The 12509-nt window shown below is 45.8% G+C and overlaps 1 protein-coding gene across 2 annotated transcripts; it reads right to left on the reverse strand.

Moving 5' to 3' along the window:
* Positions 1-424: 424 nt before the first annotated feature.
* On the reverse strand, positions 425-6882 carry KCNE2 (potassium voltage-gated channel subfamily E regulatory subunit 2). Of its 2 annotated transcripts, XM_010956537.3 has the most exons (3): positions 6487-6882; positions 4041-4168; positions 425-1534 (listed from the first exon to the last, which is right to left on the reverse strand). In XM_010956537.3, exon 3 carries the CDS (start codon positions 1520-1522, stop codon positions 1151-1153), a length of 372 nt encoding a protein of 123 aa, XP_010954839.1. In that variant the 5' UTR covers positions 1523-1534; positions 4041-4168; positions 6487-6882; the 3' UTR covers positions 425-1150. The 2 variants fall into 2 exon arrangements, with proteins under 2 accessions (XP_010954839.1, XP_010954838.1); XM_010956536.3 differs by lacking the exon at positions 4041-4168 and having other exon boundaries at positions 6487-6881.
* Positions 6883-12509: the final 5627 nt, after the last annotated feature.

Below are 12509 nucleotides of genomic sequence, written 5' to 3' on the forward strand. Positions count from 1 at the left end.
ACTTTGTGTTGGTATCGCCATGTTATTTCCACGTCTGACTCCCTCTCTACTGAGTTCCTCCAGCTCAGGGAGTCACACTCATTTCTGTATTCCTGGGGTCTAGGTCAGCAACCCAAGTAGACAGATATTAAATGCTGTTTGATTGAATTAACGAATGATGTCACCAAACCTGTGGACTGGAGATTCCCATCTGTAAATGAAATGGTCTGACAAGACTACAGTGATCACCCAGCTGCCTTCCAGCCCCAACATCCTGTGATATCATGACCCCCAAGGTTCAAAGTATTAAGCAGCTGCTGTCTGGCTCTTCAGTAGACATCAGCAATTCACACACTTTCGTACGTTAGTGCAAATAAGTCTCTTGAAACTTAAGTGAAAAGAAGTAATTGTAAATAGAGAAAATAAATTGAGTGAAAAGAGTGAGTCGTTTATAAAGCAATGTTATAACATTTTATTATTTTTTTATAATAACAAGAAGTTTTAAAGGTTAGTTTTCTGTAAAAATTTTAAATGTTAATTAACATGTTTCTGTTGCACCAGGTAGTTTTTAAAGATTCTACTCCTCTGATGTGGACTCTGCCCCTGTGAAATGTTTGTTCTGTCCACGGACTTCCAAATAAGCTCAGTGGTTCTGTTCATTCATCATTTCAAACTCTGCATTCATGAATTAATAAATAAATGCTTCTCTGTCAGTCCAGTGAGAAGGTGATAGATTTTGGGACCTCAGCGTCTGGGTAAAACACCTGGATTATTTATAAATTGAATTAGTCACATACAAAATAATATTTCATGAGAAAGAAGATGCCATGATTTGTTAATCTCTCCTTTCCGTCCCCACTGCCACTGCCCAGGCACTTTACTTCAAATTTGGCCTTATTTCCACTATTGACATTGATTAAAATGGCATTTGCATTGCACAGAAAGTAAAAGAAATCTTCAGCATAAAGTATTGCTCCAATAAACAAGCATAAATCACTGAGATCGAAATGCCATCTGTCTCAGTTGACCAACCATGTGATCGCCATGAAAATTCTCAACAGAGAGCGAGGAATTGAGTGTCATCTCAGCATGACAACTTGGATTTGCTCCATGGCACGGGCCTCTCTTCATATTCGCATGTCAGACGATGGCTCTGTGTCTCTCGCGCTTATCAAGGAGACATTATGAGTCCCGCTGCACCAGTGCTCTCAGGGATGTTGGCCTTGGATTCTTCCAGATTCAAGATCTGACTCTTGTACTTCTCCTGCCAGTCCTCCACAATATACTGGTGGTAGGGGTCGTTGGAGTGTTCTCGTCTCTTGGATTTCACCGTGCTCACCAGGATGGCTACGATGATGAAAGAGAACATCCCGATCATCACCATGAGGTACAAGATGACGTAATAGAAGTTCTCGGCATCAACTTTGGCCTGCAGAGCCTCTTGTTCAACTGTCGTGTTTCTGCGCCAATTGTCCATGTAAGTAATAAAAACCCTCTTGAAGGCATCTTCCAGTGTCTGTGTCAGATTGGAAAGAGTAGGCATATTTCCCTCCTGCTGCAATTTAAATAATAAAATAGATGAACAGGTTTAAGAAAACGGATTCTTTCTGCACTCGGCTACCTTAAGGGAAGGAGGGAGGGGCGTGCAAGGGGGGAAAGAAATATTATTATTATTTTTTTATCTGGCTGGTGATTGAGTAAATATTTTGTTATTCTTAAAATGTTGCATATGCATTTTATGCAGTTTAAAAATATTTATTTGTTTATTTGTTTTTTGGGGGGGAAGTAATTAGTTTTTTTAAAAATTAATTAATTTTTAATGGAGGTACTGAACTGAATGGAGTATTGAACTCAGGACCTAGTGCATGCTAAGCATGCACGCTGCCACTGAGCTATGCCCTTCCACCTCATTTTATGCATTTTTTGCATGCATGATACCTTACAATAAAAGTTTAACGGAGCACATAACACTGTACATAGTATGATCCCAATTTGTATATGTAAATAAATGTATACATGCAAATGAAAAAAGACTGAAAATAAAGCATTTGCAGTGTTAATAGTGTGTGGTATATTCAAAATTTTTTCTTCCTTATGTTTTTCTTTTGTTCAAAATTTTCTTCAATAATCTTCCGTTCATTACTTTGTTCCTGAATAGATCAGTCACCTCACAACAGCCAGCATGATGCCTTGTTCATAACAGATAGTCAACAGACATCAGTTGAAAGATGTAATGACTGATGTACGTTCTGTGTTTTTAGAGAATTACAGGGCAGAAGATTGCAAGGGGCACTGACAGACTTTGCAGTCGGCCCCACCTCCTATGCCTAGACAGTGCCTTTTCCAAGTATCCTGAGGAGATGAGTGTGTACATCCATACTTGAAAGAAGTACTTTAGGGAAGTGATACAAAAGAACAACCTGAGAGATCATTCATCAACTCCCACTCTCTGTGCCATCCTCACTCTCACTGCCCGGCCACCAGCACCTGTCACCTGGGTGATACAATGCAACGCACTGCAACCTTCCCCAAAACCAGCTCCTCAGGCTGCTTCTGCCCCTCTCTGCCCTGCAAGGCCATCAATGCGCTCTTGCTAAGAGGGAAATGGGAGCCTATCACTCTGTTGTTTTTTAAACAATGCAGTCCCTTCCTGTTGTTCTCAAAAGAAAATCTTCATTCCCTAACGGGTGTACATGGCCTGGTCCTGGCTGGCCTGCACTCCTCCCCATTCATTCTACCCTCATGCCACCTGGTCTTACAGGCCTGCCTTCCCCCAAGGCAGTAAGCGTTCTCCTGCCTCAGGACATTTGCACGTCCCAGTCCCTCTGCCTGGAATACTTCTGCCTGCTCTTCCCTCTGCTACCTCCTCACCCTTTTGGGCCAGCTTAACTGTCACTTCTGAGAAAACTTCCCTGGCCCTGCTCCCAGCCAGTCCCCCCCACCCATACCACCACTCTTCTCCAATAGCGTCTTACTACTTTTCTTCAAAGCTCTCTTTACAATATGTAGTAGTTATGTGTATACACTGCTGGTGTGAGTGTTTGTGTGTCTGTGTGTGTGTGTGATTATTGGCGTATCTTTCCCCGTCGACCGTCATGTCTGTGAGGGCAGGGCTCGTGTGACCTTTGTCTATCTTGGTACAGCCAATAGTGGCACAGAGCCTGGCCCCCTAGTAGGTACACAATGGATGTTTGGTGAATAAATGACTGTGCTGGGCACACGCTGGGCACTGGAAATGAAGCGATGACAAGTTCGAGACTTCTGTCTGAGGAAGCTCCATGTAGTGGGAGAGACACAGACAGGGCGAGGCGCAGAGTGGGCAAGAGGTGTGAACAGAGGGATGCGGAGCTCAGAGAATGGAGCCGAGCAGGACTCGTAAATGGGGCAAATTCAGGGAAACAGAACCAGGGAGATGGAGCAGGAAGTAAGCCTGCAGGGCCACCCCGTCAACAACATTGGCTTTACCTAACAGCCTTCTAAGTCAGTGCCCTCTGAAGCAAAAAAAAAAAACAAAAACAAAAACAAAAACCCAGGTCTTTCCTCCCACAGAACATGCCTTCCCTTCATTTCACTCACTGAGAATTCTTGTACCTAAGATAATGCAGGTTTCTCAATCTGATGTTTTTCTTTTTTTCTTTTTGGTAGGGAGGAGGCAATTAGGTTTATTATTTGTTTATTTTAGTGGAGGGACTGGAGATTGAACCCAGGGCCTCATGCATGCTAAGCACGTGCTCTACCCCTGAGCTATACCCTCCCCTCCCCCTCTGATCTGATGTTTTAATTTCTATTATTTGAAAAGCTCTTGGGTCCTCCTCTCCCTCTCTCCTCCACGCAAAGCCTGGTGGGTTGAAAAGAAACAACAAACAGGTAAGATTCCCCAAGGGCACGTCACGCAGGGTTTACAAGCAATGTAACAGAGGCGTGCTTTTCCCCTTAAAACAACACAGTGGACTGTGAGCGAGTGCGGCTAACCGGGCTGTCATCCTACTCAAGACATCACCACTGGCTCCTTAATCCTTGAAGAGCCAAGGTCTCCTCATTCGGGGGGATTTCACACTTACTTCGTGAATCAGAAGGCACCCCTACCCCGCAGCGCCAGGTCAGGGCTAGCCTGACACATGTGACGGGGTGGGATTACTTCACCTGCGAGCATTCTCACCCTCTTGTTTCTTCCAGCCCTTCTCCACTTCTTCATCCGATTAAAAAAAAAAAAAAAAAAACTGTGATTTGCCCAGCTTGTACACCCTCTGTGGCCCCTCCAGAGAGAATTCCGTTTCCTTTTGTGAAGCCAAATTGAAAAATGGGTAAAACATAGAGATAACTTAAAAAACAGAACAAAACAAACAAACAACCCTAGAAGAGCTAAGTTTACAAAATAAAGGGCTGGCGGGTGCTGAGGGGAATTTGGTATAGTGGAGGGTCCCGAGCATGTGGGGTAGGAGGAAACTGAGAAAGGGAAGAAGAGGACCCTTCTGGGCAGAGAATTAGATCCCCTGTAGTGGTCTTTCCGTCAAAACGGAAACTATTCTAGTTATTTTTGCACACTGGACAGTGCTTCTTTGACACATCTCCAGATCGGTAAGCACTGGGCCACACGGGGCCGGCCTGGGACCTGGGTGCCCCCAGAGAGGTGATGGATTGCAAGCTCCTAAGTGCTTTGAGCTCCTCTGCCCACTCGACTCCCATATATCTCGTTCGTGGGCTGTGCCACTGTGCTCGAAATTGCAATGGCCCCTCTGAGTGGAGGCAGTAAAGGCCCAGAGTTACACAGGAAGGCCCGTAGGATGGGCCACACTCACTGCCAACATCGCTCTGTGAACGTTTTCATCAAAGCAACACTTTAGTTTTTCACCACCTGCGAAAACCCTGGGCCAGTGCTTGGCTGATGAGAAGTGCTCAATCGTTAGTCCCCTGTCCCTTCAGGGCTCTGAGAGAACACGGGGGACACAGGAGAGGTAAATTTGATGCCATCCAGGATGCGGAGCCTCAAGGGAAGCCTCAGTCATCCACAGCTGAAATGAGGATGGGAACCTGAAGCCCAACCAGAAATCTCTGCCAAAAATAGCTTTAAGACAAGAGACTTCGGTGCTGGGTCCCGCTGGAGTGGGGTTTGTTTCCAGGTGTGGGCGAGGCAGCATCCGTCCACCTGTTGGAGCTAATACTGCCGACTGTTTGTCCAGCTCTTCTAGTGTGGACAGAGGCACACTGCTGAGCAGATCAGGAGGTGCTTTTTGATAAGACTTAATCACAAAGCTGGAAAGGGCCTATGGAGATTAAATGCCTAAGTGCTGACCGTTGGCCAGGATGAAAAAGTCAAGCCCCAGGAGGAGTCACCATTCAGATGCTGTTGCTTGAGACACGGGCAAAAACCAAACCCCAGTGCATGAGAGCTATTTCACTGATGGCCATGCTGCTAAAACACTTTCAAACAGATCTACATTTCTGATACCCAGAATAACTATTTAACTGAGAGAACTGACCATATTTGGCATAAATGCTCAACCCTCCTCTAAGCAGAATACCTACCAGGCACTCACTTCAGTGCTGCGAAGGCAACTATTACGTAATGCTCTATTGAACTATATGAAGTTGCCAGTTTTAGAAGCTAAAAAGGGTCAAATTTGGCAATTTCATACATAGTTCAAACTAATACATGTGAACCTACTTTTTTCAGGCATTTTGAAATAGATGGTTCTTGCTCAGTCAAATAACCAGATGGGCCCCTAGAGGTGATTCGGGCTGGTCTGCTGCTTTGGCAGGTGGAGGAACTGCAGCTCAGAGAGCCTAAATCACCTGTCCACAGTCACAGTGCTGAGACTAGAAACCCAAGCCCCCCAGGCTGGCACCCGGCACCCGGCACCCGTTCTGTCCTAGCGGAAGTCCCAAATTCCGGTAACTCCCTGTTTCCATCACCTGTAGCTGGTCAGCTCAGTGGGCAAAACAAAAGAGACCAAGACCATGGCTGGAGGTGATGCATATCTATTAGTTGTGCCTGATCTTCAGGACACATGATGACCACCTAATTCCAGCTGCACCTGTCACAAATGTGCACAATTCACCACCAGGACAATCCGACACTGAAGAAAGTAACGTGCACTTGATCCCCCAAATCCAGAGTTCACTTTTCTTGAAAAGTTGTGGATCATTAGCACCACCGGGACTTGCAAAAGGCAACAGAGTCTGTCAGTTTTACAACAAGAGTAGAAAAAGATGGTTATCCACACTAATCCTGAAACTCCCATTAAAAAAAAACTTTCAAAAGTTTTATCCAAAGGTGACTACTGAAGAAACAAGCAAGGAAAACACTACAAAAAAGAGGGAGAAGGAAGATGGGGGAAGAGGGAGAAGGAGAAGAAAGAGAGAAAGTCTGCGAACGAGGAAGGAAGGAAGGAAGGGTCAGGTCTTCTTATACCAGGAAAACCATTTCTTTCATAATTTTCTGGGGGGAAAAATAGCTTTGTTACTTAATTACTCAAAAAAAAAAAATAATGAGTGATGGAAACTTACCTGCACTGGGCGGTGCGTGAGCAGAACTCCTCCCTGTGAAGCCGGGCAGCCCCGCAGGGTCTCCCTGGTGCTGGCGGGCCCCCGGGATGGTGCAGAACCCTCGGGCTGCTGGGCAGCTTCAGCCTGCAGCCAGCTGTGCCCCGGCTCACCCCCGTCTGCAATCCTAGGCTTTTACCAACCCAAATATTTAATCTAATCTTAAGTGGAAAGTTAAATACTGACTGGCAGCTGGTAATTAACCTTGGTGCCGAGGGGGTGTGCCTGCGGGGAGTCCAGCATCGGGCAGGGGCCTTACAAGTTCCCTCTTCAGGCTTCACGATGCCAGCCCCAGCCAGGGCAGTGCCTGGGCACAGTTTGCCACCCTCCCAGGATGAGTCTCAGAGGACAGCTCATTCCCTGCAGACCTTGTGGGGAAGGGAAGTGTCCCAAAGAGCTGAGATGAACGTAGCCATCTCTGAGTGGTCGGTGTGGGTTGAGGACAAAGCCCTATGATTGGAGACAAGTGCCCTTATTCTGAGCACCTCCTCATAAGCCAACATTTCATTTAAATACCCCTGTATGGGACAATTTCCAAATGACTTAGAACAACACTGTTGTCTTGTAGAACAGAGACTGGCCACAGAAAGGTGCTAAACAGAGGATTTGAAAGCGAGCCCACAAAGTCAGCAAAAACCTCAAAAGAGCGGAACAAACTCTTCTCACCCAAAGAGACTTTTCTATCAGAATGAGAGTCCTTGGAACTGGGCGGAGTGGGACTTCATAAGGGCTAACACTTTCTGAGTTCTCACCAGTGCCAGGTTCTTCCCAAATGCTTTCATTGCATCAGCATCATGTCACTGGTGCCACGACCCAGTGCAGAAGGGACTACCAACTTTACCGCTGAGGGGCCCCGGCACAGAGAGGTCAAGAGGACAGAGCGACACAGACGCAGAGCCAGGATTGGAGTCCCGTCCTGAGAGGCAGCTCCACCAGAAGCTGGACATCACTCTGACACGTACTCATGCGAAGGAACGTTAACTTTGTTTCACAATTGGATTTTCTCATTAAATGGTGCTCTGAACGAGGCAGTTTGAAGCACACTGGGTGGCAGGGGGAAGATGGCTGGGATTTAAAACTCCCTACAAAGTGTTGACTGAAATAAAACCACACAACGTGAGAGCTGTGGGTTGTTTTATTTGGAGCCAAATGAGGACTGTAGCCAGGGAGCCAGCATCTCAGATAGCTCTGAGGAACAGCTCCAAAGAGGCAGGGGGAAAGCTCAGTATTATATATGTCATCAGTGAGGGGGGGACGTGCAGCCAAGCACACGTTCAGGCAGAGGCTGCTGCTAGTCATGAGGAGCAGTCGTCACCGTTTATGATTCTAGTGCTTTTCTAGATATGAGGAGACACAAGAACTGGGGTCATAAAATCTTCTCCTGAAAACATCTAACTATCTGACGGCCTGTTCAGCCAGTTCTCCCAGAGCACAGAGCGCCTCGTTCCTGACCTCCATCCTGAACTCCTTTCAGAGGGTGTTGAAGGTCAGCGGCTGCAGCGACTCGTGAGCTAATCCAAGCAGAGCTAGATGGCCAGTGCCAATGCGATCCAATCCTTGCAGAGGCAGATGGCAAGTGCCAGGTTTTAGCTGGCAAAATTATCATACTTAACGTATGAGATGTGATCTGAAGAAACACGGGGATCTCTGAAACTCTGCACCAGCTTCTCATGACACCGTTTGCCCTCGCAAATCGCCTTCACTGAACGAGATAAGGCAAACCCAACTGGAAAGGAACGGTTTGACGGTCCAGCTGGGCTCAAAGTGCAGGGCTCCCTGGGCAATTCCACCGGGGTGACTGCGCCACCTGCTGGTAGACAGAAGGAACAGAGGCCAATCAGCTCTTTAAGCAGCCCTGGCCATGCAATCTCACATCTTGAATTCTCCTAGTGCAAAGGTTAAGAAGAACCAAAACAGTGTGCAAGTCTACACTTTGGGGATTAGGACAGGACCAGAAGGCAATAGATCCTGGTGGCTAAGAGCTTGGCTCTGGAGGCTGAAAAACCATGTGAACAAATTACACAGGGTTCCTGATCGGTGGATTCCTCATCTGTAAGATGGAGAGCAGGAGAGATCCTGCCTCATTGGGTTGTCACAAAAATTAGATGAGATAATGGATGTAAAGCACTTAATACAGAACCTGGTATTTGGCAACAGCGTAAATGCCCTACACGCATTAGCTTTTGCCGTTATTTTTAAGAGAAATAAACAAGAGGACAAGGCAGTGAGAAACAGACCTTGACCAACCTCATCAAGGAAAAGAACATTCTAGCACCTGGTGAAGAGTGGCTCCTTCATGGTTTATTTTTACATAGCTCTTCCCCATGCCTCGGTACACAATTCGCACGACTGGGATGAGACGGAGACCTGACAAAGTGGATGCAGAAGCAGAGGGTCAGTGTGACCCAGGTGTCCCTTAAAGCCTGGAGAAGACAGCAGAAGGGGGACAGAGCTGTCCCCTGTTTGCTCCCAATGGGCATCAGCGCCCTTGACCTCTGCAGAAAGCTCTCAGTAGGTACACTCTGCCCCGTCCCCAACAGGAGAATAAAATGCTATCTGCCCAGAAAGCAAGTTATGTAAAAGCAAATGTCCTTTTTTAAAGCCCAGCCTCAGCCCATGTCCTTACAGAGCTCCTCTGCCTATGTATGACATGTTTTTATAAATCTAGTGAGTGGAGTCTGCTTTTGGATTTAAATTTGAGTGTTACTCAGTCTGACAGCCAGCTCTAATAAAACCCCCAAATTCCTTCAGAAGAGAAGAGGGTGGAGGACTTTGTTTAGAATCAAATCTGACTTTCAGGTGACCTGTACCATTCTTAGGGCACCACTATGGACACAAAGCAAGAGGCTAACAACACTCCTTAAGTAAATAGGACTCTTATTAGGTAGTTGTCTTTGCAAATCCTCAAATCAGTTAGTGTCTCTGCCTCAGTCCTGCACTGACCCTATCCATTGCCCTCCTGGGACGGTAGGTAACCCTGCATCCACACCTTCTTCCCTCCTTCACACCCTCCCAGTACAGTTACATCACAATTTAGGGTTAAATCCAACCTCAGAGTTTGTATTTCTGCGATGATAGAAACATTGTTCTTTGATGACCCACATCATGAACTGTAATAACATCTCTCCTTTACACTTTTTTGTTTTTCTTGGAGTTAATAATTATTTCTTTTTAAAAATATTTTTACTGGGCTGTTCTCAAACCTCTTCCTACACCCCTCGATGACTCAACATCATTAGTCGTTAGGGAAATGAACCTACAACCACAGTGAGCTGCCACTACACACTTGCTAGAATGGCTAAATTTTAAAAAGACTGACAACACCAAGTGTTGGTGAGGATGTGGGGTAACTGGAACCTTCATCAGCGCTGGTGGGAATGTAAAATGTAAAACAACCACTTGGAAAGAGTTTGGCAGTTTCTTAATAAGTTACCATAATGGCCCCAACACTTCCACTTCTAGGTATTTACCCAAGATACATGAAACAAGTCTTGCAAAGACTTGCGCGTGAGTGTTCATAGCAGATCCCTCAAATATCTGCTGAGGGATATTTGGGAATAACCCAAATGGGCAATAGAATATTGCCCAACAATAAAAAGGAACAAATTCATGATACATGCAACAACATGGGTGAGTCACAAAAACAGTATCTGAGCAGAGCATGTTTTACTAAATGAGTCTATTTCCAGAAACTCTAGGAAGGGCAAAAGTAATCCACAGTGATAAAAAGCAGACCAGTTGTTTCCTGGGGCCAGGTGAGGGGAAGGTTGAATTCAAAGGGTTGAGAGAGAATTTTTGGGGGTGACTTGATTGTTCTATATCTTGATTATGGTGGTGGTTCCCTGGGTGTATACATTTGTCAAAACTCATTGAACTGTACACTTGAAACGGGTATGTGTAACTTGATGTAAACTAGACCACAATAAAATTGATATCTTAAAAATCCATATTTGTAGATTTATGTCTCCAGTCCAATTCTCTCCTCTAAACTTCAGTCTCAAATGGCCAAATGCTTACTTGACATTTCCACGTGTATGTCATTTGGACATCTCAATGTCAGGGGTCCAAGCAGAATGCTCACTTCTCCCACCAGATCTGCTCCTCCCCTGTGATCCATCACAGTCAAGTGGCCCCACAATCTTTCCAGCTCCTTAAGCCAAAAACTAGGACAGAGCTTTGATTCCTTTCTTTGCCTTACCTCCCACATCCAGTCCATTTGCAGATACAGCTGATTGACTCCCATTAAGAAAGACCTCTCCAAGTCTTGAGTGTGGCTGTGTGAGTTTGCACACTGGGTGACATTGCACCCAGCAGAACTATAGCAACCCATCCCAACCTCTTTGGAAGCCATGCCTGGGCTTTTGTGTTGTAAACTAGTGTAATGGCCAATTGCAGAGAAGAGTTACAGTCCATGTTATGAGCCAACCAGACACCTGTTCTCAGAAACTTGCCCGTTTTTGTTGTACTTTTTTATGGTTGCCTTAAGCCGAGTTTTCCCTGTGTCTGCACAAGCAGATCCTTTGAACGTGTCCCTTTGTCTGGCAAGCAATAGATCCAGCTTTGTTTCTTACTGCTCAGGTGGCTCCTTGTTCTAATTTGACACTTCAAAACACATTTCAACTCAGTCTACTTCTCTCTGAAACACCTCCTCATGGCTGGACTGGGTCACGGCTTGCCGTCTGCCTTCAGCTTTTCCCTCTTTGTCTTCATTCATTCACTTTGAAAAGCGACCAGCATGACCTTTTAGAAACATAAATCGAAACACGCTATTCCCTTGCTTAAAACTCCCGACTGGTTTCCCATCACCTTCACAGTAAACTCCAGACTCCTTAGTGCAGCCCCCAGTACATAGAGGGCCTGGCCTCTGGTCCCCATCCTGACCTCATCCTTCCCTCACAGCCTGGTCCTGCTTCCCTGCTCCCTGTGTTTCTGTGTTAGCATCTGTACTCATCATTGCTCTAATATAGTATCACAAACTTAGTGCCTTAAAACAGCACAAATTTCTTGTCTTAAAGTTCTGGAGGTCAGAAGTCCAAAGCGGGTCTTAACTGGGCGGAACTCAAGGTGTCAGCAGGGCTGATTCCTTCTGGAGACTCTGGGGGAAAACTTGTTTCCTTGTCTTTTCCAGCTTCCAGAGGCTGCCGGCTTTCCTTGGCTCAGGGCCCCTTCCTCGTATGACTCCAACCTCTGCTTTCATCATCCCACCTCTTACCACTGACTCTCACCTTCTCGCCTTTCTCTTAGAAGGACCTTGGTGATTGCACTTGGCCCGCTCAGATAATCCAGGATCATCTCATCTCAAGGCGACTCATTTAATCACAACTGCAAAGTCCCCTTTACCACGTAAGTTAACTTTACTCACAGGTTCCAAGGATTAGGACGTGGACACCTTTGAGGGGCCATTATCCAGCTTGCCACAACATCTTTGTATCAGCTGTTTCCTCTGCCTGGAATGCTAGTCCTGCAGATTTTAGCACAGCTAGCTTCTTCACCTCTTTAAATGACACCTTCTCAGGCAGGTTTTTTTTCCCTCTGTGTACCCAATCTGAAACATTGATGCCTACCTCAGACACCACTCATCAGTCACTCAGAGCATTTTCAGTTTTCTGAATTGTGCAGGGCTACCACATACTGTTACACTGGCTGGGCAGTGCACAACCAGGGGACACCATTCACTTAGACTAGAGTGTGAATGGAGCTTGTGCACAGCCTGCACCACCGTGCGTGATAGCATCTTTGAATTCTGAAGTTATCCTATTTTATTGCTTTTTTTTTTCCTGTCTCTAACTTGGTACCTCAGCTCCATGACAGCAAGAATATTGTCTGTGTTACTCATTCTGAGTCTGGTTGAACAAAAGCTCCCAATGCTTTCCAAATTCATGGAAAAGGAGGCAATTCTAGATTTCAGTTCGGACGAAATCAAAATCACCTATTTACAAGGCACCAAGGTTATTCTTTCAATCAAAAAGCTGCTTGGAAAAGAAACT

This window comes from Camelus bactrianus, chromosome 1, assembly GCF_048773025.1.
Source record: "Camelus bactrianus isolate YW-2024 breed Bactrian camel chromosome 1, ASM4877302v1, whole genome shotgun sequence".
NCBI lineage: Eukaryota > Metazoa > Chordata > Mammalia > Artiodactyla > Camelidae > Camelus > Camelus bactrianus.